The 19,069-nt window shown below is 39.5% G+C and overlaps 1 protein-coding gene across 2 annotated transcripts in view; it reads left to right on the top strand.

The window, feature by feature from the left end:
• Positions 1 to 19,069, top strand: part of plpp3 (phospholipid phosphatase 3) — a 109,228-nt gene that overhangs the window by 33,565 nt on the left and 56,594 nt on the right. Inside the window, exon 2 of one of the 2 annotated variants that reach the window (XM_078408458.1) lies at positions 11,898 to 12,052. In XM_078408458.1, coding sequence (XP_078264584.1) covers positions 11,898 to 12,052 — 155 coding nt within the window. Of the gene's footprint in view, positions 1 to 11,897; positions 12,053 to 13,312; positions 13,471 to 19,069 lie in introns of both variants that reach the window. The other variant, XM_078408457.1, reaches the window with a different exon arrangement.

The raw sequence follows: 19,069 nt of genomic DNA, 5'->3' as shown, positions 1-19,069 counted from the left end.
TCTGTCTATCTCATGTCATCTCTGGGAGTAGAACCAGGGCTAAGGATCTTCCTTTATGGGCTCATTCAGGCCTATTGAAATCACTGGCCTCGAAGCATGTGGGCTCTCTGTGGTTTCCAGGTCAGGCAACTGGCCTTAGGCTGTAAAGAATGCCAATATTGGGTGGGTAAAATGCCGTTGTTGGGAGAACACCAGGATGTGCACCTGAGCAACCCAATCATGTCAGGAGGTGACACATTATCCAGATCGTCTGAATGGGCAGGAACAGTGGATAAGTTCACAGTGGTGCAGGAACTGGGGTGAGGGAGTAAGATCAGTGATGCAGGCACTGGGGGTGAGGTTGGAGCATCGTGGCCACTGTGTCCGAGCCGGAGTGTCGTGGGCACTAGGGGAGGCCACAGTGCCGGTTGCGGGCACTAGGGATGAGCCTGGAGTGTCGCGGGCACTGTGTCTGAGCCCAAAGTGTTGCTCTGGAGCCAAGCGCAGTTTTGCGGATACTGGGGGTGAGGTCAGAGTATTGAAGCCACTGGGGTCTGAGCCCAGAGCACCATGGCACTGTGGGCAACCCCAGACGTCGTTTAGCTTCTGCTCACTGGGGGTAAGCTTGAGCATCATGGACACTGGAACAGAGCGCAGTATCACGGGCACAAGGGGTGAGGTCAGATTGCCACATCCACTGGTGTCCAGTGGATCAGAGGCAAACCTGAACATTTCAGGCACTTGCCCCATCCTCCCTCCCAGTCCACAACTCACCCTTCCATTATTAATGGATTTGAATTGGACACCCCCTGTAGACACCTTTCCAAATATAACTGCCAGAGAACTACAGCTGAATTTCTTGGACCTTGATTCTTTGTCATTGTCTGTGCAGTGAACCACACAACCAGCACTAACATCCAAAGGCAAACTATTACCTCTGCTCTTTAGGTATATAATGTAAACTAGTGAGCAGAAGCTAATTAGGTTGTCCTAATGTTTTTTAGTCTGTTTTGTAGTTAGGCCCACCGAGTCCGCACCGACCAGCGATCCCCGCACATTAACACTATGCTACTTACACTAGGGACAATTTACACTTACACCCAGCCAATTAGCCTACAAACCTGCACATCTCAGCAACTCTTTCACGTAATATTTGTTTTGAAATTTCTGATTTAAAAAAAAAAGTACAAATTTAAAAAAATGTTCCTTTTCTTCCTGAGGTAAAAGCCTTTCTCTGAAACTAAGAGGCAAACACAGGCCACTTCAGTTATGTTCACCACATGAGTGCAAGCTCAGCACAAAGTGTCCTCTGCGCTCCCCAGGCAGCCCTGGAAAACCAATCCCTGTTTTTCTAAAGTGTTCTTAAGTACTAAAATCTGAGGGAGTAATAGTTCAAAGAATTCTGACACAATACTGACTTCTTTGTAAGGCCTTTGATTTTTTTTCCTAGTTTTTAACATTACAAATTGATCAAACTAACTAAAAAGGTTTCAAAAAACTACTCCTTTCCTTCCCCCTTAAATCAAAACAGTCCTTGAAATGAGCACAGTCTGTGCAAATGGAAGTCCTTTTGTTTAACCACTGAGTGAACTTCAGTTAGCAGCATGACCAATGTCCTGTCACTCGTGTGGGCATTTACACTATTTCTACTCATACGTTTAATGCAAGTACAATTACCTGAAATGTAAGTGCCAGCGTTTAGTGGCTGCAACCTGTTGTTGGCATTCACCTGTGTGGATTTGGACTAGATTTAGTCTGAATTTTCAAATAGGCTGTCCGGAAAAACGTTAAATGAATGCCAGATGCTAAAAGGCTGTTTATTAAAAGAGAAGGGCAAATTCACATTTACTTCTATATTTTTGTATGAAAGCCTAGGCTTGCATATTACTACGGCAATGAATTTCCATCAGTGAGAATGAAAAGTAAAGCTGTGCTTTTTTCCCCCCCCCTTGCACCTCCACAGCGTTCCGCCATTTACTGTTTTATGACTTATGAGTTGTGTCTTCGGTACTTGCGATTTTATTCTTTGATAGAGCTGGATATTCAATCAGTATTTGGAATCTGGATTTGGAGAATCAGTATTTGGAGAATCTATTGATGGAAAGTTCCTTTCATTGATTTTCAGAGCATTATCTCTGCATTTATTTGCAGAGAAAACTGAGTGAAAAGGATTCGTTTCACCCCATGAATTTGAGTTTTTTTTCTCCAGAAGGACATATTCTGGTTGAGATTTTGGGATGTCAGGACCAATGACTTAATATTATTTAGCCATTCGAGAGCTAATATGAATCAAAATTATTTTAACCTAAAGAAAACCAAGAGCTTCTGAACACACTGCTATATACTCCCACATGGCGTACATGGCAATAAACTAAATTAAATCTGATCTGAAAATGCTGGAAACACTCAGCATCAGTTGAAAAAGCCGTAGAGTTAACATTTCAGTTCCTTTGCCCATCACATTTAGGTGGATGATGAATTTAGCACAATACAGAAATTGATGGTGTATGCTGAAGACCATGTTACTGGTTTTTGTATGCGCTGATTGCAAATAATTTCTCTGCCTGCTGACATAAATACAGAAATAATGCCTGAATTAGCATAGTGGCACTCAAGATATGTAAAAACAAAATATCATGGTTCTTCCATTAAAGCAATCGGAGCCCGTCATTACTTTGTGTGTAGCAAGGAACTGCCAATGCTGGTTTAAACCGAAGACAGACACAAAGAGCTGGAGTAACTCAACGGGTCAGGCAGCATCTCTGATGAAAAGGAATAGGTCACTTTGCTGGAAATAGGCTGAACCCTATCTCCAGAAACACTCCAACATTTCAGATCAGAACAAAACAGATCAGTTTAAAGAAGGGTCTTGACCCGAAACGATACCCATTCCTTCTCTCCAGAGATGCTGCCTGTCCCACTGAGTTACTCCAGCATTTTGTGCCTGCCAACATTTCCATGCCTAATTTATGAATGAAAGCAGAGGAAAGAATTTTACTTTTCAGTCTTTTTTTACTTAATGAGTGAACCAACTTAATTTATGGGTTCTCAGATCCAAAAGGTTTATAGCATTTTCTCACTGCTATTTTTTTCCCTCTACTTAATGTTACTTGACTGAGGTAAATTTACAAAATAATCGTCAACCTTCCACACCCTGGATGTTAAGACTGTAGATAAATGATGATTGTGGGTGGCCTTTTTGACTGTGTGAGGCTGAACTCGTTTTTCCCAACCTAGTGTCCTGAAGCACAATTTCCAATCGGGACTATTGGATGGTGGCCAAAAAAATAAAGAAAACTGCACAATTTCTTCCCCTCTGAAGTGAACGAGTGCTGAGTCTAATTATAAAAAAAACAAATATTGATATAGCTCCCTAGGTTCAGTGACCTGAATTTAGATCAATCAGTTCAGCATAATCCAGGAATGAATGTGAGTGTTGTGTGCTACTGCCCTTAACGCCAGCCCATCAGGCAAGTGTGTTTACTTTTAGAAGCCTTTTTTTTTGGTGTATAATTGATGTTCCTCTTTGTATTTTTACAAGCCTGAGACCCCATCTCTTCCAGAGATTTCACAGAGTCAAAGGTCTCCTTGCCATTCAACGGTCCAAGTTGATTGACAAACGTTGGGGCTGTCTGGATTACTGATAACAGAGACTGTCCACTGATGCAAAGGCCACGAGATTCTGCTTGGATATTAAACTCCCTGAGAGATCAATTCCCCAGTAAAGGAACCAGCAGCATTGATGTTCCAGGAAGGTGGGAACTTTCTAATGCTAGATGCTTGTGCGTACCAGTAGTTGCTGTTGTACCACTTGTGGTGGTGGATCAGACTATTCAGCCTTATGACTGATGGACCAAGTACTGGCACACATTAACTCCAGACAGTCTTCATCCACTGACCTTTAAATTTATAACCTCTCACATTATATCTGTACCTTCTAGTTCTAGATTCTGCTGCCTTGCGAGAAGGACTCTGACCTTCTATCCTTTCCATGCCTATATAATCTTATAAACCTTAAATAAGGTCATCCCGCAGCCTCCTACATTCAAGTGAGAATACATTTATCCCATCCAATTTCTCATTCCAGTCCAGGTAACATTCTTGTTACCACATCCTTCCTACGGTATGGCAACCAGAACTGTACACAGTATGCACAGTGTAGTCTAACAAATGTCTTCATCCACTGCAGTCTGCCCATGTTGCAACAGGTTCATGGCAGCGCCATCTCCCTGGCCCTACGTTCTTTGCTGAAACATCTCGATAACAAGGACACCCATGTCAGACCCCTATTTATTGACCATAGCTCACCTTCAACTCCATTTCTCCCAACCAAAGTCATCTCCAAACCCATGGACCTAGATGTCACCACCCCCCTCTGCCACTCGAGCATTGAAATCCTAACTCTTAGACCATAATCAGTGAGACAATGAGTCACCATCACCTCAGGGGCATTTAGCGATGGCCATTTAATACTGGTCATGATTTCCACATCAAGTGAAGAGGGAATACTCCAACATCATTTATCAGACGATTGTCTTCTGGACCAGCCAGAGTATTGATCTAGTATTTAAATCTACTGTTGATTTCTTTGCTTCTCTGCTATTCATTTATTATTCGACTTTATCACTCCAGTTCCTTGGAATGAACTATAATAAAGATTAAAATAGTCCTTTTTGATGAGGTCTGTGCTTGATAAGTAAAGAAGATGTGATGCAATCATAAACGCTTTATTGTGGGGGGAAAAGAATTTAGTATTAAAATTCATCTGTTATTTCCAAGTTGCTGACATTTTTATTGGAAGCATAACTTTGCAGTATGAATTGTCTTGAAGTTGTTTGTCGATTTGTCGGCCAGTTTGACATATGAAACAAACATAAATGTGATCCATTGAACAAGTCAAGGTCAGCTGAAGGGCAATTCCAGGTGCAAGGTCATGCTCCCTATAACTTAAGTAAAAGACAACATGTGACCTACATGTAATCAAACTGCTCTTTTTAAGTTGCAGGTTTTTCGGCTAGAAATTTATTTGCTTTTAAAATGTTGTTCAAAGAATCCTTACATCTGAGTATGTTCATTGGCATTTTGCCTGCGAGGTCAGATTTAGAAATCATGATTAATGAGTTCAGGAGTTCATCAAAGGTAAAGGTTACATTGAAATTGTGCTTTTAGGAAGCTTTGCGGGGGTGAATTTGTTGAGATAATGGAATATCATAACAGTTAGTTTTCAAAATGCTAATATTTATCTAGTTTAATAAAAAGTCAAATCATAGAATCATGTAGTGCACAAAATGGGCTCTTTCAGCCCACCTTGTCCATGCCAAGCATGATGCCTATCTTTGCTAATCCTATTTGCCTGCATTAGGCTCATATTTCTTTATGTCTTTCTTATGCAGGTACCTGTCCAAGTGCTTTTTAAACATTGTAATTGTGTCTGCCACATCCTCTGCCAGCTTCTTCCAGATAACCACCACTTTCAGTGTAATAAACTTACTGCTCAGATGTCCTTTAAATTTCTAACCTCTCACATTAAATCTGTACCTTCTAGTTCTAGATTCTGCTGCCTTGCGAGAAGGACTCTGACTCTCTATCCTATCTATGCCTCTTATAAATCTAAAATAAGGTCACCCCACAGCCTCCTACATTCAAGTGAGAATTAATTCATCCCATCCAATCACTCATTCCAGTCCAGGTAACATACTTGTTACCACATCCTTCCTACAGTATGGCAACCAGAACTGTACACAGTATTCAAAATATAGTCTAACCAATGTTCTGCAGTTGCAACAGGGCATCCAAGCTCTTGTACTCCATACCCAGGCCTATGAAGACAAGCATACAAAATGTATTTTTCACTACCATACCCTATCCACCTGCTTACCTTTTCAGGGAGTTATGGACTTGACCCTCAAGGTATCTCTGTACTCTCCTCAAGTCCGTACCTTTGTGTTCAATCAGAAATTCACTTACCAAGGTGTATAACCTCACACTTGTCTGGACTAATTTCCATCTGCCACCACTCCACCCAATTTTCTTTTTAATCTGTCTCGCAGTATCTTTAAACTGCCTTTTATGTTACAAATGTGTTATTTTTCATGTCAGCTGCAAACTTGCTGATCACACCTCATATATTATCATGCAAATCGTTTATATATATATTACAAACAAATGTCGTAGCACCGATCCCTGTGATGCCCCACTTGTTACAGACTTCCAGTCAGAAAAACACTCATCCACTACTATACTCTGCCTTCTATCACCGAGCTAATTTTGGACCCAGTTTGTCAACATGCCTCAGATCCCTAGTGCCTTTGTAGCCACAAATGTATTTTAAGTCAACCAGCATCTTTTCCATGGATAGCATGTGCTACTGCATCACGGCCTGTGTGAATTCTATTGACGGCTCTCCACTGACTTCAAGGGAGGTTGCCTCAGTGGCTTCCACCATAGAGTCATATAAGACAGTTATTTCCTGCATTGGACATGACAATACAATACAATACAATACAATATACAATATAATATATCTTTATTGTCATTGTACCCAGGGGTACAACGAGATTGGGAATGCGCCTCCCATACGATGCAATAATTTAATTAATTTAGACAACAGCAACCCAACGAAACAATTGTAACAGTTTTAGACAGGGTAAAGTGCAAGTTGATCTATGCGTTGTGACCATCCGGCTCAGCAGGACCGGTTCATAGCAGCTATGGCCCTGGGGATGAAGCTGTTCCTGAGTCTGGAGGTGCGGGCGTAGAAGGCCTTGTATCGTCTGCCCGATGGAAGGAGTTCGAACAGACTGTTGCAGGGGTGTGAAGAGTCTTTGTGAATAATAGGTTGATGTCCAGAACACAGATGTACACTGCTGCTACCCTGAATGACCAGCATGATTAAAGTGTGTTTTTGACAGTTTTGGTAAACCTTTGTGAAATGTGAATTTAGTGTTGCCCATTCATGGAGGAAGTTAAAATCATGCGAATGGCAGAGGGGAGGACATGTGATTCAGTGGTACCATTTGGATTTATGTTTTACGATCTTTGTGTGGTCATTACCAGCCAGAGATGCATTCTGCTTCGGAGTATACAAGGGCTGAGTATTCTGGCCGAGTTCCCAAGGATAACAGTGGTATGCGGATTTTATTTTGTGCAAAGTGAAGTTGGGATCTGGAATGCGGATTATTGGTGAGTAGTTGAGGCAGAATTAATTGTGGTCTTCAAAAGAGAGCTGGATAAATAATTGAAAAGAACAAAAAAGAATGCAGAACTGTTACGAGAGAGTAAAGGAGTGGGGGCAGGTGTATTGTTGTTGCCTTGAATAGAACTGGCATGGACACGTGGTCTCTACAAATTGGAATGAAACACTATTCAGTGGGTTCAGTAGCCTAACCACATGTCGTTCTTTTGCCAATGATTTTCATGTTACATCCCCTAATTCTTTATCCCTCAGCGGTTTCTCTCTAGCCACATTTTCTACGACCTTCATGTTTTTAAATGCAGCTATCAGATCTCCTCACAGCCTCCTCTGTTCCAAAGAGAATAAGCCCAGATTCTGAATCATATAGAACTGAATCATTTTGGTGAATCTCTTCTGAACCATCTCCAAAATGTTCAGTTCTGGTGTGTAGAAGTAGTCCACTTGTGGATGAACCGGGGTTTATAAAGGTTCATCATTACTTCTTTGCTTTTGTCTATAAAGGCATCCCATATATTTTCTGATCATTTTCTCAAAACGCCCTATCACCTTCAATGAAATTAGATAAGTCTTATGAAAGGGCTGCCTTCCATTGAAATAAACAAGTTTTTCCACCCTAATATTGATTTGAACTGCTTCAGTGCTAAGGGGTTAGATGAGGCAGAATTTGTAAAGTGACTCCAGGAAAGTATTCTTAAGCAGTATGTGAATGGCACTACTGGAGAGGGAGCTACACCCGACTTTCTCTTGGGAAAGGAGTTTGGGAAAATGTCCATCAACCGGCGGGGAGCACTTTGGGACCAGTAATCATAGTTTTATTAGTTTAAAGTAGTTATGGTAAAAGATATTAGTTAAAGTCCTAGATTAGAGCAAGATTAAGTTTGATTTCATTGGACAGAAACTTGCTGCGGAGAGTCTGCTAGCAAGTAAAGGGATGTCTAGCAAATGGGAGGCTTTTAAAAGTGAGATAGTGAAAATTTAGGGTCAATATGTTCCTGTTAAGGGCAAGGCTGGCAGGATTAGGGAACCCTAGTTGGTGAAGGATGTTGAGGCTCTGATTAGGAAATGGAAGGAGGCATAGGTGAGGAATCAAGTAAATCCCTTGAGGTTTACATGGAACAAAGTATATAGAACGATGAATATAGTACATGGAACATAGAACATAGGATAGTACAGCACGGGAACAGCCCACAATGTCAATGCTGAACGTGATGCCAAGTTATGCCAATCTCCTCTGCCTACACATGGTCCATACCCATCCATATCCATGCACAAAGTGCATCCTAGGACCTCGAGGGAACCAAGGAAAGATACTGCTGGAGACATGGCAGAGATTTTTGTTGGTACAAGAGACTGCAGATGCTGAAATCTGAAGCAAAGAAACATTGCTGGAGGAACTCAGTGGGCCTGACATCAATGGAGGGAAATGGACAGTTGACATTTCAGGTTAACCACTGGTAAGGTACCAGAAGACTTGGAGGGTGGTTAATGTTGTGTCTTTATTGAAGAAGCGCTGCAAGGACAGGCCAGGGAACTAACTTCAGGCCGATGAGCCAAAGATCAGTGATGGGAACGTTTTGCATTCGTCGTCGTATTTACGGTATCACTATCGCATATACTTTACTCTATGAGCTTCATGTGAATTAGTAATTTCATTATACACTGGTATATATGATAATAAACTAATCTGAATCTGAGCATTAATGTTTGCAATATCATCAGTTTCTGGGATTCGGGGTGAGGCACGTTTATTGTGTAAATCCACAGGTTGAAAAGGGCTGATGTAAGCACTGACACCGGTGGCAGACGGTAATGGATTGTTCATGTTCAGCTGCTCTTACCACCAAGACAATTTGCTCGTGTTTGCTAGGATAAATGTATTTGTCTTTATACTTGGAATAGGTTGATAATTAAGCTCAGCTTCAATTACCTATGGAGTTAAAAAAAAAGCTTAAATGTGCTTGTTGTAGCAAAGACAAACAATGGGTGAATTTTTATGACAAAGTCTGCAATTTCTAAACCTTTGAATCAAAAACAGGGATTGGTTTGTGTTGGATCTTTACACAGGTCAATTATTTAGGCTTTGTTCTCTTGCCTTTTATTTTAATTTTTTTTCTGATAGATCTATATCCATTTATTATTATTGCAGTGATTAATGGAAGCAATCTCCCACTAGCTACTTTATCAAGACTTATCAAAACCATTAAGACCTCCACAAGATTATCTGTAAACATTTTCAGTTCTGGTGAAACCACTGTAATGTTGAAAGGTGTCTTCATAATTGCAAGTTCCCATTCCTCATACAATTCCAGTGAACAACAATTTCCCCTTGACACTAAAATCATAACTTTATTTAATTAGATATTCAAAAGCATACACTATACTTTGGCTAGATGGTGTAGGAAAGAACTGCAGATGCTGGTTTAAATCGAAGGTAGACACAAAATGCTGGAGTAACAGCGGAACAGGCAGTATTTCTGGAGAGAAGGAATGGGTGACGTCTAGATTCTTGTATAAACGTACTATTAGTCCCTTGTTCATTTATATACTGAGGTCAAAATCAATGGTACATTTGCATTTTTAAGCTATTTCTATTCCCTTACAATTTTGAAGTTGTGCATCTTTAAATTGCACTTTTTACATCTTCATTTCATTTTAGTTTCTTTTTCAATTGATTGAAAGATACAGCATGGAAACAGGGCATTCAGCCCACCAATTTATTATACACCAACCTTCGATCACCCATTCAGACCAGTTCCACGTTATTCCACTTTTGTGTTCCCAACACATTCGGAGCACTTCCAAAACCCAATTAAGCTACAAACCCGCACATCTCGAGGATGTAAGAGGAAACTGGAACACCCAACGGAACCCCACATGGTCACAGGGAGAATATGCAAACTCCACACAGACAGCAGTAAATGTCGGGATCGAGCCTGGGTCCCTGGTGCTGTGAGGCAGCAGCTGCACCACAGTGTCGCCCAAATTCTGAACACTTAAAACATATCTTTACTCTTACTTAAATATTATGTCATACTTTGTGTTGAGCTGCATTTGCCACATATTCCCATCCTACAGGCCAAGGTATTTTGCAATCTTTCACAACTTTCTGCACAGCTTGTTAATCCACACCATGTTGGTGTCAAGAACAGAACAATTGTAAGAGATTTAAAAGGTGAATATTTCTCAATATTCAGGAGATTTGGTTAATGTAGAGAAGCAGCATTATTTGAATTATTTTTAAAATTTGTTTGTTTGGTGTACTTTGATTAGGTGTACTTCAGTAATTCCAATAAGCTTCTTTGCACAAATTCTGAGTACTTGTATTAGTATTTCATTCCAATTTGGAGAGCCTTTAATTAACTGTCGATAATTAGACATCGGAACTCCTGTATTATTTACCTTGGTGGCATCTTTGGCTCAGGGTGAAAGCACACAGTATTTTTCCAGGGTTGGGGCAATCGAGAACTAGAGGGCATAAATTTAAGGCAAGAGGGGAAAGATTTAATTAGAACCTGAAGGGATATATTGTCACATAGAGGGTGGTTCGTATATGGAACAAGTGGTTGAGGCAAGTACTACAACAACATTTACGGGACATTTATATAGCTACAGGGATAGAAAAGGTTTAGGGTATATGGGTTAAATGCAGGCCAATGGTTTAGTGTAGAATGGACATCTTGGTCATCAAGGATAACTTGGTCCAAACAGCCTTTTTGCACAGTCTGACTCTATAATTGTATTCCTTGTTCTAAGTTAGAAGATTGTATGTTTAAGTCCCAGTTCTGAAGTTTGAACAGAGAAAACGTCCTCGACTAATGCTTCAGTACAAAACAGGGATGTGATTTACTGAAGATGATGTGGTCTTTTGAATGAAAAGTTCGACTGTGGCCCTCTGCTCACTCAGTTGGATCTGCGTTGTCCCATGACATTATTTTCAAATGGAAAAGGAGAGTAAATTAGTTTTAAGGAGTATTTATCCTTCAAAACGATCATGATGGTCATAATCATATAGTTGTTTGTGAAGACTTGCAGTGCTCTCATTGCAGTGGTTCGTCACTCATATTCCAACACTTCAAACCAATTTAATTTACTGTAAAGCACTCTGAAATGTCCTGCGTTGCAAAGGTGGTGCATAAATATGTGTCTGTTTCTTTCTTTTGATCTATAAGGTGCAGTTTAACTACGTTCACAAGTGTGTCATTGCATAATGGCATCTCACAAAACACATACAAATTAAAATTAATTAAAATGGTTTTATTTAGTGGAACAGTGGCAACTCCTTGTTAGAATTCTGTTGGCCAGTCTTCTGGCTTAATTAGTAATATGGGAAGAGCAGAGAATACAAAAGGATCAGCTCCATCATACAATCCTTTCTACAGAAAAACTTTCAGAGTTTGTTGTACACTACTACTGTAGTTATTGGTATAGGGTGCCATTTCAATTATTCTCAGTATTTTATTAATATTTTGAAGATCGTGTGCCGAGAATAAATTTGTTACATTTCTGTTGATGATGGATCTGTATTTTTGTTTCTTTGCTCTAAGGTTAAACATAATGTGATTTTTATTTTGGAATAAAAGTTCAGTATTTTGCTAATATTACAGCTTTAATTTAAAAAAAAAACCAAATCATGTTACAAATCTAACCTGAACAGATTTCTTTGTCAGTCTGGAATCTGATCAGCAGATTAGTAATATTTACATTTATTTCTTTATTCATTCAGTTATTCTTCCAGCTGCAGTTATAAATGTTGCAGGCATCTCTCCTTATCAAAGAGGGTTTTACTGCGATGACAACAGCACCAAGTACAGCACTAAGAAAAGTGTGGTATCCAGTCTCCTGCTCTTAGTAGTGGGAACACTACTGCCAATTGCTTGTGTAAGTTTATGTCTGTTGGTGCATGGCCAAGCCAAGACAAAGTAAAATGCGGCATTTCCTGACAGTAATTCTTTTCCTTATGGGGTCTCTGAGTCTAGGCAGTTCACTTTTCCACATGGACTGTGTTCTGTGTATTTTAGGGAGCATCTTAGAAGTTCTAAAAGAAAGTGCCAAAGTCTAAAGTTGTACTCTCATTAATTTACGTTCTGGGAAATCAAAAACATTTTTTAATTTTTCCAGCAACAATCATTCTCAAGCTAGGGAAAAGGGAACCTTGCTTTCAGAACGATGCTGGTTATTGCATGTACAAAAGTATTTTTCAAATCATTGCGCACTGGCTCTGAGTTTTCCATTCATCTGCGACCAAATTGCTTTGCTGGTTGGTCTTGGTGTGAGTTGTAAGGGACAGCAGGGATGATGGGAGGCTTATCATTCTTTGTATCTCTGTTGAACTGAGGTCCCAGAGATGAAAGGGCAGTATTCCTTCCTGACATATGTATGATATTAAGCAGATCTTTACAAAAGCAAGTGGAGCCCAGAAGAAATGCAGCTCAAAATCTAATAAAAAGTCATTGCCAAGTAAACAAGAGGAGGTGGGGATAAAATGAAGAACATAAGAAACAAAAACCAGAAGTGTTTCAAAGAGTAATGAAGGGATTATTTGATTAACCCAATAGGCCAAATTGTATGCTGATTCATTTTGTAAATCCATGGGATTAATTATAATGCTAATTACATGATAATAGCTGTTAAATTATTTACATATTTGTTGTAAAATGGGATCCTTAGATCTCAACAAAAATAAGGGGAATAACTAGTTAGAGTTTTAGACCTTTACAAATCTAAAAAGGATTTACACCTTAGAAGTGACGAAGAGATCTATTAATGTGTATTTATGGAATATGAATCACCTTTTTTTAAAGTGCAAAATTAAAATAATTAAAGTAGGATAATCTTTTGGTTTGGTTTGGTTTAACATGGTTTTTTTCTCTTTCCTAACATTGAGATTAAGCATTTTTGCAAGTAATTTTGATAAATTTGGCTATCTAAATGTCACTATTTTGTTCATGTGGGGATTGTGCTTTTATCATTGCACTGTGAGGGGTGGAGAGGGGTATGTGAATAATACCACAGAATATATTTTTCTATTTGTCCTCTAATGCCACACTTTACTTTGTTGAAGCAGTTATGCCCCTCAGCTGTTTGTTGTCCGTTACTTACCCTTGCTTTGTCTGTATCTGTTGTTGTCCTTTCTATTAGCTGGCCTCCCTTTCCTGGTTATCGAAACTAGCACCATCAAACCTTATAAGCGTGGATTTTACTGCAATGACGAAAGCATCAAGTATCCCTATAAGAACGGAGAAACAATCAGTGATGTTGTGCTTTGTGCGGCTGGTATTCTAATCACCATCCTCTCTGTAAGTTTCCAATCACTTTGATCAAATCAATTGTGCCTTTTTGTCTGCCATTTGCAGAATTCCTTAGCAAAGATTGTTTATTTAATTAGAACATTTCAAAACTAATAAGCATTACAAAGCAGTAAACAAATGTGTACAATTTGTTCCAAAATTTTGTTTTGTAACTGGCTGAGTACAGAGGACCTGATATTCTGCATTCTTTACGGGGTGGTAATGGTGTATTTGTATCAAGTAGGCACAGAAAAAAAAAGATATTCCAGTGTTTCCCTCAAATATTTGGCCGATCCATTTCAAAAGAGTGCTTGTGACAACACCTATGGATTACTTGTAAAAAAATGTTTACACCAATTGTGACTTTTGAGATCATCGAATTGAGAGAAATTGGAAGGTGCACCTGTCCCTAAAACAAAGAAGGTTTGTGAATACCAGGGCAAGAAGGTAAAATCGATTGTCCGCAGATTGCCCCAGTCACCCCTGAAAAGAACCTCAGCTGAAGTTGTGTGTGTCATAAAGCCAAATCAAGTATTAGCTGTGTGTAAAAGATTGAAAATCCACTAATATTAAACCAAAGCTATTGGATAGATCCATTTTCACTCTTTGCATCCTCACGCAAATCTTTCAGAACTTTCGAAGAGGAAATTGTTTAAAGTCCTAACCTTTCATCATAGACCCCTTTCATGAGGCTCGCTGCGTGTTTTAGTTAAATTCTAATGATGGATTCAGAACTGAAGAGGGAGGAGGTGGAAATGACAGAATTGAACAGGATTAAATTGCACCAAATGAGAAGAATCACTGGGAGGAAATCCTGATCCAGAGAACTCCCTCTAGAATGCATTAGAAATCTTCTTAAGTAGGTGGTTAAGGAAGTAAAATAGGAACTATGTAACTCATTGAAAGCTGACACTAAAAAAACAGGAAAGAATAGATCTGGTAAAAGAATGACTTCTTATTCTGAGGGACATAGATAGCGTAGATAGTCCCAACAATTTGCCCATGTTAGAAGAGGGCATAACTTTAAGACGAGGAGTAAGAAATTTAAAATAGATCTGAGGAGAAAAAAAATCACCCAGAAGGTTAGTTGCAACCTGGAATGCCCAACCTGAGGAGGTGGTGGAGATAAATACTCTCACAACTTTTAACAACCACTTAAATTGCCAAGCATAGGACCTGCGATCCTAGTGCTGCTAAATGGGATTAGTATAGAAAATTGCTAGTGGTCAGTATTAACGTGGTGGGTCAAAGGGCCTGTTTCTGCGCTGTGCAGCTCCACAAATGGCTGATTTCCAAGGAGATAAACTGTTTCACGAAATGATTTTTAGTAGGCATGTTTATGAAACAAAATCTTCTGTGAACGATTGCTTTCTCCTTGACCATCCTTCTACGAAGACTAGAATTAAATTCTCCCGTTAGTTGTAATAACTTGGATGCGTTGCTGGGATTAATATAACATTCTAATTAATCCATTCTTTTATTTTTATTCAATAATTCTACGATCTAAAAAAAAAATCTTTTTTGAACATGCTTGTTGGGCAAAAAAAACTAATTGAAAGTCTAATTAAAAGAAAGTGACTGCCTCCAAAGTTACTCACCTTGAAGTCAGTGCCAGAAATATCTTTACTTCAGTGGCAATATTTCAAAAAGTAGTTATTTCTGGTGAGTCTACTACTATTTGTTTCTATAGCAACACCATTGCTTTGTGAATTGGCTGCTCTTGTCAGGATTATGCAGGGTTGTCATTTTCAGTTTATGCCGGGTTGAAGAGGCCCTCAGGATTCACAAATGCTTGTTTAACCAATCATACTAAAGTGCTTAAAAAGAATAAAAAAGTTATGATTAATAAAGTAAAGAAGAGCACTTTAATACAAATATGACAGCTTTGGAAGGCCTAGGCTAATCATAAGGGCTTAAAATGTGAAAATGTGATTACTTTTAAGCTTTGGATGATAACATGTCCACATTGGATTGAGCAGATTTCATAAAAGACTTAGTGATTCTTTTTCTCTTTCCAGTCCGCAATGTTCCAGTTTTGGTAGTACCATTGTGCTTCAGTCTCCAGGGTAGTTTCAATTTCTGTTTAGAATGAATGGCTGGGAGCACCACATAACGGACTGAAATAGTTCTGAGGTACTTTCTTGTCTGCGCCTACCTATTTCTGCACGGATGAAATATTCGTTTGTAGCTTGCAGCGCAAAAAAATATTTTATTGCTCGTATTCTTTCATTTGCCTCCTGGGTCACAAGCAGCCTGCAGTCTGGATAGTGAACTAATGGTACAACTGATAAGGAAAAGTAATGCCAGGGACTGGCTCCTCCAAGGCCCCTTTACCATAATTTCTGTCAATAGACAGATCAGGTGGCATTGTGCCTTTCATCTTTAAATGTAAATTCGGACTTACTGTTACCTGTGAAATGAGATTTCCCACCTTATTTGCTCCATTTGTTCAGGGCCTGAAAAAAAGTGGCATCTTAAAGATCCTTGTGAAATTTGAGATGAGGCACACAGAGCAGAAGAGATATGGCCCCCAATCTATTTCTGAGTCCTCTGGAACTGTTTCTTCTCCCTGATGTACTTCCCCTCCTATATTTTAAGTTTCTGTGAGAAGTTAAAGACATTTGGACAGATATATGGATAGGAAAAGTTGAGAGGGATATGGGTCAAACACGGACAAGTGGAACTAGTGTAGATGAGGCATCTTTGTTGGCATGGGCAAGTTGGGCCGAAGGGACCGTTTCCATGCTCTATGACTCTGAAGTTCGTTACATATTTATTTGTGAGCTTTCAGGCATAGAGTAGCAAAGTGAGACTGACCATATATCAGCACATTTGTCAGAATACTGGCAATCTCATTCGGAGAAGCCGCAGATGTCTGGTTTGAGAAACAGTGAACAGTATTTTACAGAATATAAGTGATCTCATAAAACTGGTTCATTTATATCTGTTTTGTACTTTGCCAGACCCAGGAGTCCTTGACATTTATTCAAAGTGGATAATTGTTTCAATCTGACCAATTGGCATCCTCATTTAATGAGCACAAGTCTGACCAAATTATATAAATTAAAATTCTGTGAGCGAACCCGACATTCTACTTCACTGATCCCATTTATTGGATATTTGGAAATCAACAACATCTGTAACTGAATTTATAGGGGACTTTTGTTTCAGGTGTGGCTCATTTGGTTGTAATGTCACCTGTGTGTCTGAAAGTTGTAGGTTTAGTCCAAAGATTTGAGCAGGGAAGGTCTTTAGTTATTTGGATATAAAACGTCTCACAATGGTGTTTTGAAGGAGAAGTGGGTGGTTATCAACTGTGCCCTAATATTTATCTCTAAATCAACATCTCTATAAAAAAAAAAACAGTTCATTAAATTATTGCCAATTTACTATTTTGGGAGCTTTGGAATTGATTGTGTTTTTCTTACATTGAGGCAGTGCATATATACACTTCAGAAAGTCTTTCATTGAGTGCGAAGTGCTTCAAGATGTCTGAGATCACACGAACCTTAATATAAATCCAAGTCTTTTAACAAGATGTGGGCAGCACATTGGTGCAGCGGTTGCGCTGCTGCCTCATAGAGTCAGAAACCCAGGTTCAGTCCTGACCTCGGCTGCTGTCTGTGTGGTGTTTGCACATTCTCCCTGTGACCTTGTGTGTTTCCTCCGGATGCTCCGGTTTCTCCCACATCGGAGGAAATGTGGGTTTGTAGGTTAATTGGCCTCTGTAAATTGTCCCTAGTATGTAATGGGATAACTAGTGTGAATGGGTGATCAATGGTCGGTGTGGGCTGAAGGGCCTGTTTCCATGGTGTATCTCGAAACTGTGATCTGAACTAAACTGTGAAAATATGGTATTCCATGGTGATTCAGAGGAGTTATCAAGTAAAATTATTACTGAGGCACATTGGATATTACAGCAGATAAACAAAATCTTAGTTAAAGAGTCAGGGTTTTAAGAATTGCCCTAATTTCCTGTGAGGGTTGTATTAGAAATTGATTTGTGTGCTCAACTGGAAGTGATGAAATTTGGAGCCTTGGCCAGTTTACCATGCATATGCTATTGGTGAAGCAATTAAAATCAGGATGCTCAAAAGCCCAGAATTGAAGGAGTCTAAAATTCAATAGGAGCACACTGAGAGGTGATCTTACAGATATACATAAAATCATTAAAGGTGAATAGATGAGGTGAATGCCCATAGTCTTTTTTCCCACCTTAGATGAATCAAGAATTAGAAGGCATAGGTTTAAAGTGAGAGTAGAATGATGTAATAGGAACCTGAGGGGCAACTTTTTTAACTAAGGTTGATACATCTATTGAAAGTGAAAGAGGTCAAAGCAGCCACATTAACAATATTTAAAAGACATTTCGGTAGGTACATGGATAAGAAAGGTTTATAGCGGTAGGGTCAAATGTTGGCAAATGAGGCAAAGTTAGATGGGCATCTTGGTCGGCATGAATGAGTTGGGCCAAAGGACTTGTTTCCATGCAGTATGACTCCATAACTTGGTTTAACTGGGAGTTAATATTGGTCAAGGAACACAGGGGTGAGTGGTGAATTGGGCTTGGTTATGACAAAAACAACAGAGTTTTGAAAGACCTTAATTTCATGGAGAGTAGACATGGGAGGGTAGCCAGGAATGCATTGGTATTTTCAAATCTTGTTGAATAACAAGATTATCAACAAATAGAGTTGGTTGGGTCATCAAGATGGAAATAGGGAGTCTTAATGATATTTTGGATATGTGATCAGATGCATCTCTCAGAGTCAAATATGCCACCAAGTTTTGAAAATTTATGAGTAATGGATAGATTTTTTTTTGGCAGGGAACCAAATATAATGAATGTTAAGTTGGAGTAAATCTCAAAACATCTCAGAGATAGTGGGTGGGTCAAGGAAGCAAGTAGTGAAAATTTGGGATGATCAATGCACATGTGAAGACTGTGTCAGATGATATTTAATGTTTAGTTTAGTATAGAGATACAGCGTGGCGACAGGCACTTCGGCCCACCGAGTCTGCGCGGACCAGCGATCCTGCACACTAATGCCATCCTACACACACTCGGGACAATTTACAATTATACCAAGCCAATTAACCTACAAACCTGTATGTCTTTGGAGTGTGGGAGGAAACTGGAGAAACCCACGCAAGTCACGGGCAGAATGTACAAACTCCATGCATGATCAAACCTGGGTCTCTGGCGCTGTAAGGCAGCAACTCTACCACTGCGCCACCGTGCCTTCCTTAGGCATGTTCTCCTCGTGACCATGTGGGTTTCCCCTTGGGTGCTCCGCTTTCCTTCCATGTCCAAAAGACTTGCTGGTTGGTAGGCTAATCGTTTACCCTGAATTGTCACTAGCATAGAGTATATGAGAAGAGAATGATGGGGGAATTGACGGGCATGTAGGTTATAGGGAAATACTTGAGGGACCGGATAGTCTTGATGGGCAGAATAGTGTCCTGAGTTGTAGGATGGTACGAGTAAACATAATACGTGAAATCTAGAGATGTGAAAAAATGAAAGTGAAGAGGCAATTAACTTGGAAATGTCTAATGAAATATAATGTAGGAGTAAAGGAAGAAAGGAAAGGAGATGATTCTGTAT

Source organism: Rhinoraja longicauda, chromosome 11 (assembly GCF_053455715.1).
Source record: "Rhinoraja longicauda isolate Sanriku21f chromosome 11, sRhiLon1.1, whole genome shotgun sequence".
NCBI classification, from domain to species: domain Eukaryota; kingdom Metazoa; phylum Chordata; class Chondrichthyes; order Rajiformes; family Arhynchobatidae; genus Rhinoraja; species Rhinoraja longicauda.
This window is presented reverse-complemented; position numbering and strand designations above follow the sequence as displayed.